At 48.2% G+C, this 22,997-nt stretch overlaps 1 protein-coding gene across 4 annotated transcripts in view; it reads right to left on the bottom strand.

Moving 5' to 3' along the window:
* LARGE1 (LARGE xylosyl- and glucuronyltransferase 1) overlaps positions 1 to 22,997 on the bottom strand; it is a 526,275-nt gene that overhangs the window by 375,676 nt on the left and 127,602 nt on the right. For all 4 annotated transcript variants that reach the window (XM_038550745.1, XM_038550743.1, XM_038550744.1 and 1 more), the window contains one exon: positions 15,044 to 15,231. In XM_038550745.1, the coding sequence (XP_038406673.1) occupies positions 15,044 to 15,149 (106 nt within the window). In that variant the 5' untranslated portion in view covers positions 15,150 to 15,231. The remainder of the gene's footprint in view (positions 1 to 15,043; positions 15,232 to 22,997) is intronic.

Genomic DNA, 22,997 nt, shown 5'->3' with positions numbered 1-22,997 from the left:
GTCCTGGTGGTTTCACTCCACTGTGTCTTCCCAAGTGATGAAATGCTCTCATGAATCCCCAGGACACATTTACTGCCCTTTCAACACATAGCTCCAGGATCACTTCCCTGTAAAGCCCTTTTCTGACCCGCAGCCCACACACGGCCCACTGAGCTCTGCATTCTCACAGCACCTGCAGCACATCTGCACTTCTGTATTTCTACAACCCCATGCCCTGGAATAATCATACTCTCCTCTGTTCCCCTGTGGCTGGTCCTGTGCTCTGCCCAGAGGAAGAGCCACATGCATGCTACCGACCAAGACAGAGGGAGGGCAGTGCCTATGTGTGTGATTAAGAGCACAGGCCCCGAGCCGCACCGGCTGGGTCTGCACTCACTGGCTCCTCAACCCCAGCCAAGCTTCCCAACACCCTGCACTTAATCTGTAGGAGCAGGACGAGAATAGGACCTACCGGAAAGGAGCACTGCAAAAAGTAACACATGCACTGGGAACAGCAGACAGCGCCTGTGCTCACCAGCACAAACTGTCATCACCCGGCAGTAAGGGTGGACAGGAGAGATGGTCTCAGCACCTGAAGGAGCCCAGGGATTTCACCTGAGGATTGAACAAGCGAAGCAGCAGAGAAGACATGCAACTCAAGGGTCTCTTTCTGATTGCCACCTGTCATCAAAGCATCTGGAAAACAGTGCTGAGACTGTTTGGGGCAGAGGGGAGACCAAAGGGAAAAGGCAGATCCTTTCCACTCAGAGAGCCACCTAGGCAGGACTCTATTAAGAGAGAAGGTGATGGGGCACTGAGGTGGCTCAGTCGGTTAAGTGTCTGCCTTGGGCTCAGGTCATGATCCTGGGGTCCTGGGATCAGCCCCGCATCGGGTTCCCTGCTCAGTGAGGAGTCTACTTCTCCCTCTGACAACACCCCCGGCTTGTGCTTTGTCTCAAATAAAGAAATAAAATCTTTAAAAAGAGAGACAGAGAGAGAGGTAGTGAGAGGGACACAAAGATTTCATAAATATTCCCTGAGATCCTTACTTATCCACCCGTTCATGCCCCTCACCTCGGAGTATTTATCCAAAACATGAAATCAAGCCGTAGGTGAGACGCTGCTCTACCCAGACCTGTCTCATTCACTGCCACCGCAGAACCGGCTCCCATAGGACTGCCTATGTTCACTTCTGGATGGATGTGAACAGTTTCAGAGCCCAGCCTGCCCCCCACCCAACTCCCTGGAGTGAGCCAGGCCCTGCATGCCGGGAAGCATTAAGTCACAGGCATGGTTTCTGGGTGGGGGAAAGCACAGGCTAATAGTTAGCTCTACTGCTCAGAACAGGCCGACCCTTATCTGTCCCTGAAGCCTGCATCCAACCACCACTGAGGCAGAAGCCACTGGCAGGTATGCCCAAGGGGTGGGCAAAGAAAATCCAGGGCTTGGAAAGAAAGAGAGGTAAACACACCTGGACACTCTACCACCTTCCAAGTCTTGGTCTAGGATACTTTCCAAGGACATGTGAAGGGTTGTTCGTACAAGGGGAATGACTGACTGGCTTTTCCCAGTCTCCACGGAGAATGAAGCTGGAAGGAGGGAACTTAAGACAGAAGAGAGAAAGATCTACAATCACATCCGTGGAAGAGGCAAATGGAACCTTGGAGAGACCGTGGCAAACACCGACTGCCCGGGCTCCGCCTTAGCTCTCACGCCTCGAGCACACTCCTGAGCGCTCCTGTGCCTCTGTTTCCCCATCTATAAAATGGGATGGTTGGCGGTACTTACTTTCTTGGTTTTGAGAAACAGAGGAGTTACTATGAGTAAAGAACCCATATAAATCCTCCATAAACAGGAGCTAGAACTATCCAGTGTAGGCACTTTAACACTTGCAGGGCAACGACTGTACACCAGGGACTGTGCCAAACACTAAGGATTTGGAGATGACGACAGAGGGCAGGGTGCCAAAATTAGGGTGGATACTAGTACAAGAACAGGTTACCCAGCACTCGAGGCACTCTTCCGAGCAACATGCACCATTATTCTCATCTATGTGGCAACTCTGCAAAGGAGGGAAGTGGAGTGTGATCCAACACTAGAGGCTGAACAGAAGCACAAACAGTGTATTACCCAAAGGTACTATCTCCCCGGGGAACCCGGCGTGAGGACGAAGACTTAAATGTCACAGATAAAGCATAAAGCTGGGCTTCTGCAGAAGATAAACAGCAGGCACTCAATCCATGCTGTCATCACCGACCTGATCATTACCAAATCCAAGTCCTAGAGCCCATGAACCTTGGAGACGGGCTGAGATCCGCCACCCATAGTAAGAAGGGAACTTATAAAGATCCAGAATCATGTCAAACTTCCCAGAAGAGAAGGCTCACTCGACATACTTGAAAACACTGGCACTGGGGCTGTAGCACCGCATTTGGTTATTTCCGGGCCAGAGCCCTAGAACTGGTCTTTCCTCTGTGCCCCACGATAGGCCCGGAGTCTACACATGAAACAAATGCCCCAGGTGATTCTGCTCATCTGGCCATTCTGAAACCAGAGATCTAAGGGACCTGGCTCCCAGGCAGGAGGAGGAAACACTCTCGAAGGTTCCTCGAAGTTAGCAGCCAAAGGGAGATACCAAGGAATAAACTTGCTGAGGATGATGAAGGAATCAGAGTACAGAGCTGCAAGGCCCACCCTCATGTGGTGCCCCCACCTACCTTCCTGACATAGCCCACTCCCTCTCCAGCCCACCGGATTTCTCCTTGCCCTTCTAGAGAGGTGTCAAGCACTCTCCACACCCACTGTTCCTTCTGCCTGGAATGTCCCTCCTCTCTCTCTCCACCTGGCTCTGCTTAAACATCACCCAAGGACTGTCCAACCACCCCTCCCCTGACACGCTCACCATCATCTCGCCAGGTTTTCTTTTTCTTTGTAGCATTTGCTACCACTCAGCAGAGCAAAAAGGGTAGCAGAAAGCTACCCTTTAATCATTTCTCCCCTTCCACCAGAAAGGGAGCTCCAGGCCACAAGAGGATGGGCTCCTGGGATGGAAAGCCCGATCCCCAGTGTTGCATTACAGTGCCTGGCTGTGTCTGTTGAATGAATCAATGTCCTCGAATGATCCACCAATGGCTGTGAAGCCCAGTTACCTCATCTCTGAGAATACCGCCTTCCCTACTGGAGTTGTGGGAGGATTATTTAAATGTACGTGAGAAAGCTTCTGTTCAGCAGCACCATGCTACGGAATCATCATGGCTATCTACTGGGGCCATGGAGAGGCCTCCTGCCCAGGACATCAGAGCAAAGTTTCAATGCCCCACACCTGCTCCAGCATAATTCACGGGTAGGCAGGAGATGGGGCGTGGAGTGCCCTCTGCTGGAGCAAAACTGACAAATCCTCATTATCGGAGGAGGGTCCCCCCTGGAAAGATAAGAAGGAACCTGATAGTGCCAGACTGCCTAACACCACAGCCTTAAACATTTGATTCCAGTGAGTCCTTAAGTGATTTTTGCTTCAGAGAGCACAGTCAGCATATAAAACACAGCTGAACACAAACGACTCTGTGAGTCTACTCTGCATTAGGCACAATGGACTCCTTCTCACCTGTACAAAAGCCCTGTAAAACAGGGAGCAGCACCCCAATTTTAGAGGCAGCAATTTGGGCTCAGAGAGGTTAGATTCCTCAGCTGAGGACACACAGCATTTAAGGGGAGATTTGGGAATTAGAGCCAGGGGTAATGACTCAGCTACAGCCCCTAGAAGACAAATCTTATTATAGAGGTGATTCAACGTGGAATCAGAGGATGGTCCTTTCCTGTTACTCTTCCATGTTCTCACTATAGGACACCCATGTGAAACGGCTTCATTTCTGCAAACATGGACCCTGGATCCACCAGCAGCTGCAGGTGCATTTACGACCACAGGTGTAGGTCGTGTCCCCATCCCCTGCCCCCAACACAGACAGGGAGTGCTGCCGATGTGCGAGAAAGCACATTGACAAAAATGAACAAGTGTGACCTTCCTCTTTTGTCTTTTCTAAAAGGGATATGAAGAGGCGGGTAGCGAGTCCTGTGGTGCTACAGACTGAGCGATGGTTCCAACTGCACCGCCGGCTGAGGCGTTGAACTTAGTCTGGACAGTTCTCTAGACATCAGTGGCCTCCGCAGGCCTGGTTAAGACCAAGTGGGTGATCGTTTGCATCTCTCCCAGGATAGCCTTCCAACACGCCAGGAAAACAGAAGGGGAAGAAAACGAACCCGTCCTAAACAACCATGCTCTGTAGCAGGACCATGTTGAGCCTTCATAACACGCAGGAGCTGCAACCATGCACCCCTTTCCATGGGGGAGAAATAGACCTGCAGTGATGTCAAGGACCAGGTCTACTGTCACTCTGCTCACTCGGGTACATGTTCACCCCCCTCCCCCAGCAGTCCCCGCCCTGGATGAAGCCCTCAAGTGGTTTTCAAAGGTTTTATCTGCTTAGGTTGCAAGGCTGCCTGGAAGAATCCTAAAATGCCCTCCTGCTCTTAATTGCAGGCGTCTATGGCAGAGGCAAAAATGCAAACTGCATTAAAAGACTAATCAAATTCTCTGCTTAGACTGGCTGACCAGAATCCCACTAGCCACAGAAAAGGGTCTGTCTTCTCGACCAAGACAGGGTTTTGCCTTGCCCTGACTGAAACCTGAGTGTACAGACTTGACAATCTCCTCTGCCACATGTTTCCATATCTGCAGGTCACTGAGAGTGAGCAGTGTATGTGGGAGGAGGGGGCCTTATCAGCCCAGGCCGGGGTCCGAATGCCAGCTCCCCGAGTTACCAGCTGGTGGCCTCGGCCAAGGAGCACAACACCCTGAGCCTCGGCTTCTGTCTGTCAAATGGGCAGAGCATGATGCTGCTTGTGGGGAGACAGGAGACAATGCAGGTCACAGCCCCAGCCCGGCACATGGCACAGAGTAAGCCAAGCCGTCCAAACGCAAAGTCTAACTGAGCCAGCCAGGGTCAACGAGTGACATCAGAAAATACCAGGAGCTCTTCCTTCTCAGTTGGGGTCTGCGGAAAACAGCAAGCACACAGAGCGACTCAGGGATCAGCCGGGAATGATGTCACTGTGACAAACTGGAGTGTTCATGCACCGTGTGAAGGGATGACTCAGCTCCAGCCAGTGGCCACTAGGATGAAGGGGGTTCTGGTTTGCTAGATCTTTCCATGGTGTTAAGGAAGGCCAGAAATCATGATTTTTATGTGCAATCTCCCCAAGTGTTAATGGTCAATAATCAAGTCAGCAATGGTAAAAAGCAGCGCATTGGCCAAGCGCAACACAATTTCGGGCCAGATGCAGCCAATTTCTGTCTAACGAAGTGATAGCAGTTGCTGTCCTTTCCACTGTGGTTATGGCTTAAATAGTACATACCCTTTCCATGTTTTCATGCTGCTTACAATAAGAAGTGTCTTTCTTTTCCAGGCACAAGGGTTTTTATAACGCTGCAGGTCAGATGACTAATGCAAGTGGGAGCTTTTATCCAATGTGGTTTGGTATCCATATTAAGAAATAGTATCACTTTAATATTAATTGGAATTGGTCACTGACAGAGTTCCGACAGGAACACTGATCTTGGCTCAAAGTGATGAAAACATGCTTTCAGAATTAAGGTCTCAGGAGCCAATTTCAGATCTTAAATCAGTGCTGTGATCAGACCCTCAGAAGGTGGGGGCTGTATCCACATGGTAAGGTGGATCAGGAGGGGAAAAAAGGAAATGTGGTTAAATAGAAGTGTCAAGTATATATCCCAAAAGAAAAGTTTCATGCTTAAAAAGTATTTGAATTTCAAAGTTAAACAATGACATAGATTTGTAAATCCCAAAGGTTAATAAAATGCCTCTTTTATCTGAAAAGAATGCAAACCCCACACAATCTCTTCAAATTCAGTTAACTATCAAGAGTTGTAGAGTTGTTTTTATTTTTTTTTAAAGATTTATTTATTCATGACAGACACAGAGAGAGAAGGAGGCAGAAACACAGGCAGAGCGAGAAGCAGGCTCCATGCAGGGAGCCCGACGTGGAGCTCAATCCCTGGTCTCCAGGATCGTGCCCTGGGCTGAAGGCAGCGCTAAACCGCTGAGCCACCAGGGCTGCCCTACAGAGTTGTTTTTAAATAAGAAAACACATGCAGAAAAGTGAATTACAGATGAAAAATGTGAAAATGAAAATGTGAATATTCATAAAGTGAACCCACCTGTATAATCACAGGTTAACAAGTTAATGACCAGTGTCCCAAAGTCTTCCTTTGGCCATGCCACAGTCTCTATACCTAGATCAACTTTTGTCTGGTTTTTTATTTATACAATTGGAATCCAACAGTACATATACTCTTTTGTGTCTGCTTTTTCTGCTCAACGGTATCCGTGAGGATTTTCATTGCTCTGTAGTACTTCACTATATAACCATGCCACTACTTGTGTTTATTATACTGTGGGTGTATATTTCAGTATTTTCCTCTTTGGCACTATTAAAAACAATGCTGTGAACATTCTTGTACGTGTTTTTTGAGCACACGTACGTACATTTTCTCTATGGCATATGACTAGGGACAGAAACTGATGGGACATGGAGTATGTTCAGCTTCAGGTGATAACAGCAAATCGTATTCCAAAGTAGCAATACAAAATATTTTACTTAAAATTAAGAGACCGTCAACAGCCCTCTCTAAATGAAATGATCCCTTCTTTGGTTAAATTGGCATTTGAAATAAAAAAATAACTAAAATTACTTTAAGACCAGCACCCCCAAAGAGCAGAAGTTCCTGTCCTTTTCAAAAAAACCTGAACTGTCATTATTGGTTAAACATCTGTTATAGACAAAATATTATGGTTTAAAATGGTTTGAACACATCTGAATTCAATACCTTTTTCATGAGCAGTAAGTCCTGCTCGATGTTTCTATGTATTAAAATTATAGAACACCTAACTCCTCGAGCAGGATTAAGATATCTAAAAAAGAGAAGAGATGGTACAACACCCCTTTGTCTCTCTAGAGTCACAAGATGGAGGGGATGCTGAGAATAGGACCAAGCAATATGGAGAGCCAAATAATGACCCCCAAATATGTCCATGTCCTAATCCCCACAATCTGTGAATCTGTTACCTTCCATAGCAGAAGGGACTTTGCAGGTATAGTTAAATTAAGGCTTGTAAGATGAAGTGATCATTCTGGACTATCCAGGTGAGCACTGGAATCCATCACAAGGGTCCTATTAAGAGGATAGGACAGAGAAGGAGATGTGACAATTTCCAGCAGCAGAGCTCAGAGTCAAATAGTAATCTGAAGGAGCTACACTTCTGCACTTGAGAAAAGCCAGGGGATGGATCCTCACTGGCGGCCTCCAGAAGGAACCAGCCCTGCCAACATCTGGCTTTAGCCTAACAACACTGGACTGTAGATTTTTGACCTCCAGAACCATAGGACAATACATTTGTGGTTCTTTCAGCACTGAACATCTGGGACTCTGTCACTGCAGCCACAGGAAACTAATACAAGGTGGCTGATGAGTAGACACCAGCTTTTCCTAACACCTGGTACAAAGGTCCTAGCCACAAGCTCCTGCAGGAGGCGCAGCCAACTGAGGCCACATAGGGGCTGTTTGCTCCACCCCAGCAGGACTACCGATAATGCTAGATGATCGAAAGCTGGCACAAGAAAAGCAAAGGTCACCTTAGCAACCACCTCACAGCTGAACACAGCTGTGACAGATTTCAACTACCCTCGGAGTCTAAGAGCTTAAGGAGATGCTTTTGGGCCCAAGGTAGGAAGCACAGATGAGTGCAGCCCCGGGGTCTGCGGCATGACCTCCACCCACCGCCGCCTCCCTCAAGTCCTGCTTCGGAGGCTTACAGCTAGTAAGCAGGGAAGCCCCTCATTTCCGACATACTAAAGACAGCCAGTAAGTATATTATGCTTTCCATTTCATTTCCATTTCATTCAGCACCGCATGTTCTTGCACCCCGTAAAACCCTCATTAAGGGATCTGTTTGGGCCACTGGCAGGAAAGCAGGATGGCCTAGCCGCATCACCACTGCCACAGACCCTAGCCCCAGGGCATCCTGAAACCTTGAGCAGATTATTCACCAGCCCCCTGCACACTCACCAACATCCCATCACAGTCCTGTGCTGAGGGAAGTGGACATGGGGCTGGGGAATCAGTCATGTCTGGATAAGCTCTGCTTGGATAACAGACACCCCACCAGCACCATCACCAGCTCCCTTTAATCCATGGTTCCCGTGCCCCTGATCCCCCAAAGTCATAAGGCAAAAATAAGTTCAACTTACAACTCCTTGGTTCTTACTGCAACTCTTCAAGTCAAATGTCAGGACCCCAAGAAACCGTTCATTTCAGAAGGAATTTGTGTTGATAAGGATGGCATGAACGGTGAACTAAATAACGTGGGTGCGGGCTGAAATCAGTCCAAAAATCAATATCCTATGCCTGCTCATGACACGGGTTTTATCTTTTTTTAAAGATTTTATTTATTTATTGAGACACAGAGAGAGAGAGGCAGAGGGAGAAGCAGGCTCCATGCAGGGAACCCGATGTGGGACTCGATCCCAGGTCTCCAGGATCACACCCCGGGCTGCAGGCAGCGCTAAACCTCTGCACCACCAGGGCCGCCCATGACATGGGTTTTAAATGTTCAGGACTTTGCATCCTCCGAAGAACACGTGCTGTCAAATAACACGCACACCTGCATCGGCCTGCTTCCCTGACCATAGAAAGCTTCTGGGCCAAGCGTCTGCATGGAGCTGGTTATAAATTATCAGAGGGCAGCATGTGTGAACAATCTTCTGAATGGCTGAAAAGCATGCTTTTCCCACATGCTGGGAATTCAGTAACAGCTGAACAACATCTCCTCGATGGGCAGAGGAGAAAGAACCACACCCGGCAAGTAAAACTCACATACCCACGAGAAGAGGTGACTCTGGAAGAAAATAATCAGCATGATCTAAATTCAAATGGAGCAGGGAGCCTGGGTGGCTCAGTTGGTTAAGTGTCTGCCTTTGGTCATGATCCTGGGGTCCTGGGATGGAGCCTCACATCAGGCTTCCTGCTCGGCGGGGAGTGCCTCTCCTGCTCCACTCCTTGTACTCTCTCTCACTCCCTCTCAAATAAGTAAATAAAATATTTTAAAAAAAACAAAACAAAACACCAGGGGCACCTGGGTGGCTCAGTTAGTTAAGCATTTGCCTTTGGCTCAGGTCAGATCTCAAGGTCCTGGGATTGAGCCCTGAGTCAGACTTACTGCTCAATAGGGAAGTCTCCCTCCCCCTCTGTGCCTCCCCCCACCCCTCAATAAATAAAACCTTAAAAAAAAAAAAAATGAGTGCCTGGGTGGCTTAGTCAGTTAGGTGTCTGCCTTCAGCTCAGGTCGTGACTCCAGGGTCCTGGGATGCAGTCCTGAATCAGGCTCTCTGCTCAGGGGGGAGCCGATTTCTCCCTCTCCCTCTGTGCTGGCTCTCTCGTTGCTTGCTCGCCTGCTTTCTCTCTTATAAATAAATAATATCTTTTTAAAAAAATAAAATAAATTCAAATAAATGTGTGTTTAAGCAGAATTCTTCAAGTCCCACAACTAACATCACATCCAGAAGGGAGGTGAGGCTCCTGGAGCCATATTCTAAGCCATAGTCTCAAAATCACAGGTGCTCAGAGCCCCAGAAGAGACCAGTGGTTCCTGCTTCCTCCAACATCCAGACTCCTTCCCAGTCTACATTCACACTCAGGACCCACTAAGGGTGATGCCCAGACTCTGAAACTGTAAAGATGAGTAAAACAGTCCCCTGTCTCACAAAACTCAAAAGAAAGCACTAGAAAGACACCAAACAAGCAAAATACCCCTTGATGAGTGCCGTCACAGAAGCTTCCACATGGGATCACACGCTGAACATGGGCGCTGAAGATGCTGGCTGGGAGGAAGGGTGGTGCAAAACCAGAGAACCGTATTCTGGGAAGAAGAAACAAAGAGCAAAAATACAGAAGTAGGAAAACAGAAGGGGGCCTGCCTGAGTGAGAAGTAAGGCCTGCCTTAGCCTCTGACAGAAATCAGAGGCTAAGGAAAAGTGCCTGTGAAAGACTCCAAACCACTACCAGGAATCTGGAGAAAACCCAGGAGGCAATGGTGAGCATTGTCAGCACTCAAATCCAGAAGAGGGCATTCTTCACTCATTCACTCATTCAACAACCAGTTCTCCTGGCTCCCCTAGGGATGGGAGGGGGAGCAGAACCACTCCCTTCCTTCCCGATGCTTGTGCTCACTTGTGAAGACGGGATTAGGAGAAACAATAAACGTAAAGCAGGTGTGAAGAAAGGACAGTATATAGAGTTTGGAGACAGCAGCAGAGGAAGCCAACCTAGCTAGAGGTGAGGTGCCATCAGGCTCAGCTGAGCCCCAAGGGTCGAAGTCAGCCCAGCAAAGAAGTGTAGCGGTGTCCCAGGGAAAAAGAACAGCACCTGGGAAGGCCAGCGGCCACCAGACAGCGCACCGCACCGGAAGGGAGTCCAGGAGGCTGGGGAGGGGACGCTAGGGGATGGAGGCAGCGCAGTAGAAGAGGGACAGAGTGGCACAGTGACTGAGCCCGGCTCCGCTGCTCTCCGGGAGGTGGAGGGCAGGTGTTGCACCAGTCATGGCCACACAGGAGGAGCATGACTGGCTGGTTCAGGGTCACGGCCACTCAGTGGTGAGAGGCAGAAAGCAAAGACGCAGCCACAAGAGGCCACAGTCAGGTTCAACAGGAAGTAGCAAGCATGGGCTGCAGGGAAAGAAGGAGGAAGCGAAGATATGCTGCTTTGAGCATGAAGGATGGGTGGCTGGGAATGGTCATTGAGATGCTATGGGAAGAAAGGCTGATTGGAGAAGAAACAAAGGAATTAGGGTTTAGGAATGGGGCCGTGGCAGGGAGATGAAGGACCAGCAAAACCATCCCCTGAGTAGCATCCTGAACCAACGGTCACTTGGCCTTTGACAAACAGCTCTAAGAATGGGGATCTCATCACTGCTTTCCCAGATGGTGGCCTCCAACACCTGGCAAATCTAATTATTACAACACAAGTTCCTTCTTATATTAAAACAACACCTGCCTTCCCATAACTCTGATCCTGATCATAACATTGATCCTGGATCCACACTCTGGAGCAAATCACAGGAAGCCGATTCCCTCTTCCAGACATACTTCCCATTCACTGGGGCAGATTCTGGTCATTTCCAATTCATGCACATCAGATGCTTAGGAAAGTTCTAGAATGTCAGTGCCCCAACAGCCCCCATAGGTGACCTTCAGTTTTATGTCATTTCATGCAGCAGGAGATGAAGGCCTAGAAAGAGCAGTGACCATACTCCCAATCACCCAGCTTCTCTGGCTCAGCTGGTTTTGGTGCCTGAGACCACTCTCCGCCCCCTTCTAGTGCACTCTCAATGTATCTTGCTCTTGCGTGTCATTTAACTCCAAAACATTATGCTGAGGGCATCGGTATCTCCAAGAGATCCACTGAAATTAAACAGGGTTGGAAAATAAATAAACTCGCATAAAGTATAAATAGCATTTTCATGAATGCAGGCAGCAACCCTGTCCTTTATTTATGGCTCCACCTGCACTGAAACAGAAAACTCAAGGGTGTCAATAAATGGATTGCAAAGTTGTTATGTTTAACTACAGAGAAAAGAATGTCTCCATGGGCTCTTTTGGAAATGCACTGATGTCTGCTGTAAACTGGCAGGGGCTGCAAGGAGGTACCCTTTGTCTCCCAGTAAAGACTGTCTTTCCTAGAGTCTCAGGATCTCTGGGTCAGGATAGGTCAGGCAGGTCATCCTGTCCACGTACCCCTGATGCTGAGCTGCCGCCCGCCCACTCACCGCACTCCCGTGTACACAGCTCTCACATTAGGTGTTTTACTGCCTCTCAGGGCAGCTCACTCCAGCCTTGGACAGAGTGATCCTTTACTATGATGAGCTTGACAGCTGGCTCCCTGCCATGTCCCTCCATAGATTCTGGGGCCATCTCTCTTTCGGGTGACAGTCCCTTGACTGCTTGTTGAAGCTGATCATGTACACCTGGAGTTTCGGCTTCTCCAAGGTAAAGAGCCCCCATTCCTTCCACCACTGTGTATGTAACAAGGTTTGAATTGGCACTGTCACTCACCTAGACTCTCCTTGATGTGCTGATGTGTCTAGATTGTTCTTAAAGTGTGACACCCAGAAATAAATGCTGTGGTCCAGCTACAGATTGATACCCATAAAACACACCTGTAATGTTTGTCATCCTAGCAAGAATGCTTGTTAATGTGCTCCCATCATCTAGCCCCTGTTTAATGCAGTTTGCGATTCAGTCCCCAGGGGAGGGCTTATGATTAAGCATCATGTTGATAAACAGGGCACCTATACCAGTCTCCACAGTTCATCTCAGAGTATTATTTCCTTAATCCTCCCTGTTTCCCGTCATCTACCTGCCAGGCTAATAAAATCATTCAAAGTTGAGGATCATCGTCACTCCATCAGCCAGGGCCGGCTCAGATAGCATGATGCTGGAAGGTAGACTTCCAGCTGACATTAACCTATCACGAAGCACAGCCGATTATGAATTCTCCATATCGCAGATCAACTCCCAGTCTCCTCTTTGGGAAACTGCACCACTTACCTTTGGGGGCCACGCTTCCCCCATTCTGACTCCACATGTGTCAGGGAACTCCTCTCTACCCTATGACGAAAATGAAGCAGAGGGTACAGAGCTGGCCTCACCAGCCTCCCCCAACCACAGTGATTGGTCTCTGGACCACAACTGACCAGGGGCAATCTAATCAGAGGCATATTGCAGAATTAGGGGGACGAACTCTTTCTACAGGCACCGGTGAGGTTAAGTTATAAGCTAAAGCTTCCTCTGTGTACATAAAACTGCCCTGAAAGAAACCAAGGCAGAGAAAAGTAGAGCAAAGGGAAGGAGGGAGACTAAGCTGCAAAAATATCACCTGAGCCCCTGGATCTGACCCTGCCTAAAGCACCCCCTACCTTTGAACTTACTGGTTTTGTTACCTCCTAAGTTCCCTTATTGCCAAAATCATTTGGGGTTGGGTTTCCGACAATGACTGCAAATCAAAATTCTGCAATTTCCCTCGCAGGCACTCAGAAAGGGCAGGTGACACCTTGACAAACCCCTTGCCAAAGTCTTCTACCTCACTGAAGTCCCAATCTACACCATGGTATTGTAGTTAGAAACCCCAGATCTCAAGTCCAATAACCCAGGCCCATCCTGACTGGCTCTGGGGCCCTGGACAGATCACTGAAGGACTCCTGCCTTGTCCTCCTCTTCTGTACCTACTACAAGGGGTTATGACGGAGAAACAGTCAACACGTGCAACATCCTTGCAATAATACCTGGCCGCAGAAATGCCTGAAATATAATCATCCCCTTTACTGTTGTTATTATTATTATTACACTATAAGTATCATTACTGGGTCCAGTTTTACTGGCAAAGTCAGCACTTTGATGTACTAACCCTGGACCAGCACGGCGTGTTCTCAGCCTTCTTTTACAAGAGCTCTTCCAACATCCCTGGCACAATGCTTCCTTCTGTCTCTTCTAGGATCAACAGCAACTCCCCTTCCTCTCTCTGATCTCTTTGCCAAAACCTAATCATCCACTGCCGTGGCATAATTTACCCCATTGAGCTGCTCAGACAGGAGCTGCTCCAGTCCAGGGACGAGTGGGACAGGGAAGGGACGGGTGTGGCCCTGGGCCCTCCCCTGCACTGCAGGCACATGGTGACACCTCGATCATATTCAGTTGAGTAAATCTCAAGAGAGTGAGGTGGAACTCCTAATTAAAAGGCAGCCTTGAGGTGTCAATAAAAATCATGTATAAAGGAAATGTTTAAACACACAATAGTGACTCTTTCCTCTAAAAATGAATAAAATCTTTGAAAATAAAGAGGGTAGGGGCGCCTGGGTGGTTCAGTCGGTTGAGCATCCGACTCTTGATTTCAGCTCAGGTCATGGTTTCAGGGTTGTGGCATCGAGCCCCATGTCAGGCTCCACACTCAGCATGGAGTCTGCTTGTCCCTCTCCCTCCCCCTCTGCCCCTCCTTTCACTCCCCCCCCTCCAAATTGAATAAATAAAATCTCGGAAGGAAAAGAAAACACACCAGTGACTTCCTTGAGACAGATTTTCACCTGAGATGTTTTTGGAACTCAACCGCTAAGTATAAAGGAAGGGTCCTCCTCGATGGTGCCATCCCCTCCCCCCTGAAGCTCAGGAAACCACCTCTGACAGCCCAACGCCGCGCTGCACTCGGAACTGCTGGCTGCAGGAACGGCGGGGTTTGTCTTCTCTACTGATTTCTGGAAAGTGACAGGGATTGGCGTTTGTTTTTATTTGTTTGGGGAGGGCAGCTCTTCTGCGGCACTCGTCTCCTCGGCCAGTGTGACTGATCGCGTCGTACGGCCGGCAGGCCTGACAGCTCCCACAGCCGCCTCCCAGAGCGCACTGGGCTGGCCAGGCCCGGACCAGCGCGTCTCCACCGCACTGCGCACGTCCAGACCTGTGATCGCCGCCTCCCCAGCACCTGGTCAGCACGGATGCTCAACACGAGCAGCAGCAGCAGTAACAACAACATGTGAAATGTGTGAATAAATGAACAGACCGAAGAATGAATGAAACATCTGGCTCCATGAGTAGTTACGTCATCCCTCCAGGGCCCAAACCTTTCACCCCCTATGGACACAATGATCAACTCGAAGAGCTGGTTTCTGACACTTGTGTCACTCCCCGCCCCCCGCCCCCCAACCATGTCACTGCATTCAGGTGCACTTCATTTTGCTTTTGCTTTTATTTTGTCCTCCTCACTCCGGACCCGGTCCTGCTGCCCGTGTAAACCTGGGCAAGTCTGGCCCCTGGCCCATGTGCCTCCTGCTCCATGAAGTGACAGCTTGGGACCGGACAGCCTGGAGGGGCTTCCCAGGACTCTGGGAGAGCCAGGGGCCTTTTGCTTCCCTCCTCCCCTCTCCCTGTAAGGAAGCCACCTTCTTACCTTCAAAGCTCCCGGCAAACAGGTAAAGCCAGGTGATGGCTGGGATGCAGAGAACAGTCAGTGAGGCAGCCAGGAATTTCCGTCTCCCTCTGCAGATTCCCAGCATCCTCTCAGAAGTGGCAACCCCTAATCCCAGCGCCGCTTCTCTGCCCGGAGCACGGGGTCCTCGGCCTCCTTCATAATACTTTCTGAAAGGAAGAGCAGAGAGGAAGGGCTGAGTTCTCAGCACTGTAGATGGATACAAATTGCAGAGGAGCGATAGCCCCGAGATCCTGAAATGTGGCTTGTGCATGACTTCTTGCTAACCTTCCATCCCAGAGACAATTCTGCAGTCTTCCAGTCTCTCAAAACAGAGACAGCTCTTTAAAATGTAAATAAATAAAAGATGATTAAAAACTATGACTCCCTCCTTCCCTCGTGCACGCACACACACGTATTTTACAGTACAGATTAGCCGAAAGCCTGAACTAACATACTTACTAACAATGCACTTAGTTGGCACCTTGTAGATACCAAGCACTGACCAGGTGCCACATTTCCAAAAACGACCAGAACACAGGTTGCTTGGGAGACATAGTCTAACAAGAGAGGCCGAAATGAAACATGCACAGGAGCTCCAAGACTGCAACGAATGAGACAGGCATGGACCTTAGAGGAACAACAGATGAAGTCGCCGGCTAACCCATGTGCAGTCGAGGTAGCAGAACAGTTCCCAAGTCCCAGACGAGGGGGATGGAGAGCTGTGCAAGGCACTGACAGCTGAGGGTCTGCACACTCAGAGGAGAGGACACCAAACCAGCCACAACACCATCTGCAGGGGACCACATCCCCATCACAGCTCATGACCTGAATACACTCACCAGGGACTATCTTAATCGCTTCTGCCTTCAAAACGGAAAAAGATGTCCAGAAAAGCACGGAAATGATTAAAACGTGCAGAAAAAGCAGAGGAACACAGATAACCCGTTACAGGCCTGCAGAAAGCCAGGCCTCAGGTTACACAGACTTGCTGAGACATGTTCAAAGAAGAGGGAGAAGGTCAACGCAGAGTACAGGCCATGACCCCTCACCTGCATATCTGACTGCAAGTCATGTGCCTTATAGAGGAATTTATAAACCAAGAGGCCATGCCATCTGTCTCCACCTCTCTCCTTGCACTGATGTCACACTGGCTGCAGAAGGAGCGAGGAGTCCCCGTGTTGGGAGCCTCCCAGAGCAGAACCAGCCACGGCAGGCTTCCCAGCCCCAAAGAACAGACGTCCATGAAAAAGCTGGTGTGGGTGTCCCCTTGGGTATTCCCACACTATGTCCTTCCCTCTGCCATGAGCCTTAAACCCCACATGATGTGGTCTTGGTCTTGAATGTCTGCCCTCCCCATCAGCCTTGCAGTTCCCAAGAGAGCGACACCCTGTCCACTCACCTTGCTTTCCCTAAGCCTGAGCATCCTGCTGTCACCTGCAGGCTAGGTAATCACTGTCTGCTGAACGAATAAATGGAATCAGATTCTAACCAAAAGCGGTCCTCCCCAGCTTCAGGAGTCTGTGTTCAGCAAGTTGCTAGCAATGAACACCTAATGGAGCCAATCTCAACTGTCAACACCAGGCTTTCTTCTATACCCACCCTGACACGATTTTCTAAATGGCCCTCCTCTGAAACAGATGAATGACTACAGGGCTGGAAGGTATAGACTACAAGGTAAAACCAAAACATCAAAATCGCTTCAAAGAATGTGGATTTGAAAAAAAAAGTCCCCCATGGAAAGTTTTCATTCTGAAGCATGGGCAACAAACCCTCCACACAAACTCTGTGAATCACTATGAATGAGGATCGCTCCGACACTGGCCAATCTCACAGGAAAAACTTGTTGGGGACAAGAGGCTATGCAGTTAGCTCTGGATTCAAATCCAGTTCCACACGTGACTAGCCATGGCACTGGCAACCCCCCATCACTGGGTAAGCTTCATTTCCCTCCTCTTGAAGCAATGCCCTCTCTGTTGGAGTCTTAAATGAGAGAGCTCTTGAATAAGTGTTGAGCAAAGATGGATGGAGCACATGGCAGGGGGCCCCACCTCTTCCTGAGAGCCAAAGAGCAGCCACTTCTTGAGAAAACAGATCCCAACAAGTATGCACTGGCTGTCACTGCCAAATGGGTGATCTCAACCTGAAGCACCCTCCTCAAATCTCCTTTAGGAGATACCATCATGTTAAAAGGGCCCTTAGAGGGGCACCTGGGGGGCTCAGTTAGGCATCTGCTTTCAGCTCAGGTCACGATCTCGGGGTCCTTGGGGTCCTTGGGGTCCTTGGGTCGAGTCCCATTGTCAGGCTCCCTGCTCAGCTGGCGAGCCTGCTCCTCCTTCTCCCTCCACCCCTCCCCCTGCTTGTGCTCTCTCCCAAATAAATAAATAAAATCTTTTTAAAGAATGGCCCTTATAATAATAGTAGCAATGACAACTAGCAGTAAGCAACACAGATCATGTCTCAAGATCTTTTCTGTGCCTTCTGTTTAATTCTCAAAATAACCTATGAGATAGGAACTAGTTTTCAACCTCCTTTAATGGATGAGAAACAGGCCTAGAAAGGTCAACTGGCCAAAGGTTACATGTACCTAAGGCAGAGACACCTCAGGCTCTCCTCTCCCTAAGGAACTGATTGATTCTAACTACCTTTGCCAGGGATCATTTTCCTTCTCATCTAACCTCAATCCTTTATACTGAATCTTCTGATTATTTTCTTTCCAGGGTTAAATATATCACCACTGTTTGCTATCATTCAAAGAAAAAAAAAAGTACAATGGACACAACAAAAACTGGAAAGTTATAGGTGAATTTGGACTTCAGAGGAATATAGGAATATATACAGAGTTGAACTCAAGCAACATTAATATTTAAAAGCATTTTTTAAAAACTCTTTAAAACACTTATTTTCCTCCTCTCCTCGCTCCATCTGCAAAAGTTAATTTCAACAGGCACAATTTGTCCCAAAGTTTTAAAACAGTCTAGGGTGGTTTGCATTTTATGATAACACTGGCATCTGAAATTAAACCCAGCAGGTAAAAAATATTCCTTCATGGATTTGACTTTTAAATGACACCTCTATGCACTAAAAACACATTTTAAAGAAAAATCTCAATTTATATCAGAAGTTACTCCAGGAAGTCAATACAGGAATCAACACAAGAAGGAAGGAAGGAAGGAACCAAGGGTGGGCTGGAAATTACCTCCCACACACGTGCAAATGTTGATGGATTATTGGGAGAAAACCAGCCTGGAACCTGCTTTTGCCTGCTCAGAGAGAGACAGATTCCTTGGAAAAAAGGTGGCACCAACAGTCACCTCAAAAATGTCCCTGCCTCAAACCCAACACCCAATCCCTTGGCCAAACTGGTCAATTTCTCCTCCTAAACATCTGTTACTGTCTTCTCCCATCCGTCTTAACCAGTGAAATTCACACGTATGCAAACCATTGCGCCTGAGCAAGAAAAATTATGATCTATTAAAGCCACAAAAGCAGCATTCATAGCTGAAAGTAAAATGTAACATTGCATACATGTGTATAAATACCTATATAACTATATATATGAAAAAAGGCATAAAACTTATAGGCTATCTGTGAGTAGAGGATGTGGATAATTTAAACATATATGAATACGTATTTTTCCCAAATTTTATCCAAAAAAAATACGTGTTTTTATAACTTAAAAATATTTTAAAACTTGCCACGTCTTGTTATATTGCATGTGATTTTCAAAAGACCTGAGTGCGGACAGCGAAGAATATACATGTTAGTTTTACTTTGTGTGCAAGGTGTGGTGATTTAAGATCTATAGGATCCTCACTGGGAATACAGCCTCCAGGGATGGCTGGCTACCACTTGAAAGACTATCAGAAGCTCACATTCCAAATACAGATCTGATCAACACTGGAGGTTATCTTTTATTTATTTATTTATTTTTAAGTAGGCTCCTACGCCCAATGTAGGGACTGAACTCACAACCCCGAGATCAAGAGTCACGTGCTCTACCAACTGGGCCGGCCAGCCAGTTGCCCCGAGGGGTTGTCTTTTAATTTTAATCAGCATCATTAGAAATGAATTTTCACAGGTGTTCAAGATGTGTGAGTTCCCTAAAAATACTGCACATGAAGAGGGAATGAACAATCTAAGTAATCTCTAAAAGAAGCAAACAGAAAGTCTAAGGAACCCAATGGCCAAAACTATTCACAATCACTCAGGAGCCCAAACTGATCCAATGGGCAGGTAACAAATTCAGGTCACCGACTGTAACTATAAGATTGGGTGAATCCCGCTGGTTCCATATTGTTGTCTGAGTCCCAAGTGAACCTTTCTTGCAAGATGCTGTCCCAGTTCCTGAGAGGGCACAGGGCTGGCCCTCCCTGAGCTCCTAGTACAGGTCCTACAGCAGACGGACCCTTCAGAGACATTAGCTTTGTTCTATCATTATCTGTACTAGGGCGAGTGTTATATCCCCACCTCATGCCTTCACCCAAGCCTCTCACAGAGCTGCAATATCCTGCCAGTCTCTCCTCCTCTGCAGGACTTCTGCAGGACCTCTGGAGGAATTTCAAGTTCTTGCTGCTTCCATGGAACATCTCCCTGCAAGTCCAGACCTGGAGAGGCTCCCTCCCTTTGTTCTAAACTCCAAAGCCTGTCAGGAGCACATTCCTGATCACATCACTGTCTTCTAATCATTTCCTGGCATTAATCTCTCTTCACTACACCAAAACCCCTCAAGGGCAAAGGATCCAGGCCCTGTAGTGTTTGTTTGAAGCCTCTGCCTGAGACTAGCAGTAAGATGACACTTTATATACTTTGCCATATTCATCCACAATGTGGTCCCTGAACCACCAGCAGAGGCAGTGGCTGGTGGCGGGTCCTATCTTGCCAGAAATGCAGTCTGTCCGGTCCCCCCCCCCCCCCCACTACCTCCAGCTCCATGGATTGAAATCTGTATTTTAACAAGAGCGCAAGGGATGTGAGTGCACATCGCAGTTTGAGAGGCCAGTTCCACTAAAACAATGAGTAACTAACAGGTTATTTATAAATGAGGCTGGCCTCCCACTGCTCCAACTGAACCCCCTCCCTCACCTCACCCCTGCAGGGGCTTCCAGGGCCCTAGGGAATCCATCACATCCTGGACTTTGATTATCTTTTTTTTTTTTTAAAAAAGATTTTATTTGTTTATTCATGAGAGACACAGAGTGAGGCAGAGACACAGGCAGAGGGAGAAGCAGGCTCCCTGAGGGGAGCCCGATGTGGGACTGGATCCCAGGACCCCGGGATCAAGACCTGAGCTGAAGGCAGATGCTCAACCACTGAGCCCCCCACGCATCCCTGGACTTTGTCGATTATCTATTATCTACAGGTCCCTGATAAATGGAGGGAAAGTTTCTAGAAGGAAAAGTGCCTTTTTCTAACTAAACAGAAGCATCTCGTGGACTAGAGGTGGCTCTGATGACCCATCCTGACCTCCCAACAGAGACACTTCTTATACGTTTGAATGACTGAATGGCACCACCACCTCCCACCGAGGCATTATTATGCCCACCTCGCAGACCAAGAGAGGCTAAGGACACTGATTTAGTTGTTGGAAACCCTGAGACTCAAATTCCAGCGCTTCCTGAAAAAAGAGAAAATCAGTTCTGTGCAAAAGAACACACAAGTGACGACCGGGCTGTCTCCCCAGTCGGAGCACAAGGCCTCAAGGGCAGGCACTTTGTCTACTTTGGCCACTGCTGTTATCTTTGTTGCTAGCACAGTATCTAGCACTTAGGAGGAGATCAAGAAATATTTATTGAATGGATCAATGACTGAATATGTCAGTGACAGCCAGCAGCCTCCCTGGATATTCATTATGCAAACTACTCCCTCTGACAAGTGCCAGCCCACACCTTCCTCCCAAGCCCTGCTATGGAATCCTGGGGAACTTTCACTAGGTCATCAGCAAATTCCTCTTTATCCTCAACTTCCCTTGGCTCCATTCCAGCTCAATGCTTGTGTGAAAGTACAGCTGTCTCAGGGTCACTGCTTTCCCCAAAGGAGAACCCTTCCCCCTACCTCTCCCACAAATACGGAGGGGCTGGGAAGTGGGCCTCTGTCCTCCTGGCTTCCAGCTGTCTGCCAGCTCTTACCGGCCCTCCCTCTTAGGAGCACCCTGTTCCTCTGTGGCCCACCATCATTCTCTCCATCCTTGTCCCTGTCATCTGGCAACTCCTAGTTACTCCTCTCATTCTCTGAAGACCTCAGTTTCCCCCACAAGCTCTTCCCCCCACCACCTCGATTCCATGATAGAAACGGTCAGTTCAAAATATCTGCCACTTCACATGGACCAAATTTACCTTCTACGACGTGGTGTCACCAAAACCAGCACAACCTCCCAAATCTCAAACGTCAGCATTAGACTTCCCAGGCTGCCATTACACAAATTCTTCACTGTCCTCTGGTACCTCAATCCACAAGCTTTCTTCATCACTGCCCATCCAGGCCTAGATTTTCCTTATATTCTCTCTCATTCTGCATAAAGGCCATGATTCATTCTTAGAACCTCCCCCTGCAAGCATGCACCCCTCCTCTTGGCCCTCCTTCGCTCCAATCGTACTAGCCTGGAAAAATCCACTCATTCCGATGAGCACGACCATACTTGTTCACCACCGCTGTACTTGGGAAGCCAGATGTTGGGGTAGGAAACTGCACTATCAAGCAGGCAGATTTGTTCCATTTACTCACGTCTGGTTTCAAATGGGCAGTCAAGTGCTATGAGATGCTACCACGGATCTCTGGTAAGTGATCTGGTAAGTGAGTAAACTCACTTTCTTAGTACCTGAGATGTTTATTTCAAACATTTCTTTTCTCCTCAAGCCTCTTCTTTTCCCAATGGCAAATGGCAGACTCCAGGAGGGTTCCACGGTGCAGTGTGGAATCTGCCTTGTTTTCTCTCCCCAGGGGAGATGCCCCATTCCAGTGTCCTGTGAGATGGACTCCAGGCTGATGCCTCCCACATTTGTATCTCTAGCTTTGGCCTCCGACCTCCAGACTCAAATGTACAATCATCTTCCCCTTCCAGGTGTGCCTCAGACCTCATTCCCAATTTCCCCCATCCTCATCTCCTCTTCTCCAGAGCTTTCCACCTCCTTAAGAGAGCACCATCATCTATATCAAAGCTCAAGCCAGATACCTGGGAGCCATTCTCAATTCCTTACTCACCCCTCATACCTTGTCAAATCTGGCCATCCTCAAATCCTGTCATTTTTACCTCTAAAACATGTATTCTGTCCAATGGTAACACCCACTTCTTTCCGGTTTTACTGCCACTATATAAATCCAAGCCACCATCGTCTCACATTGTACCTAGTGCAGTCACCTCCTAACTCAGATCACACTGGAAATTATTCGATGTTTCCCCACAGCTCTTAAAATAAATGCCAAACTCTATGGTGTATCTGTAAGGATCTACATGGCTTGACCTCTAACTGCCTCTCAGTCCTCACCTCTGGCCACTCTCATTTTCATTCTGCTTGCCTCTGGCCGTACTACCCCTCTCACTTCCTGAATGCCCCTCAGGGCCTTAGCACGTGTGCTGCCTCTGTCTGGAATGCTTATCACTCTGCTTTTTGCTGGGCTAAGTCCTTCTGATTCTTCAAGCCTAGGCCTTGAATGCAGTCAACTCAGAGAGGTCTTCTTGGTCAGCCTTATGCCCCAAATGCCTCTTCTTTGTGTCATCTGTCACCATATTCTGGCTTCTCCCTCCACTGTACTCATCAACCTTTGGAACTATACAATTATCTGAGGATTATCTGAGGGATTACTTATATAATGGTTGCCTTTCTCGCTAGATTTCAGTCTCCCCTTGGGCAAAGACCATGACTGCTTTACATTCAGCATACAGCCAGGCACAGAGTGGGCATCCCATAAATGGATGGGGAAGAAGCAAGTGAACGAA

The sequence above is a fragment of the Canis lupus genome, chromosome 10 (genome assembly GCF_011100685.1).
Source record: "Canis lupus familiaris isolate Mischka breed German Shepherd chromosome 10, alternate assembly UU_Cfam_GSD_1.0, whole genome shotgun sequence".
Classification (NCBI taxonomy): Eukaryota; Metazoa; Chordata; class Mammalia; order Carnivora; family Canidae; genus Canis; species Canis lupus.
This window is presented reverse-complemented; position numbering and strand designations above follow the sequence as displayed.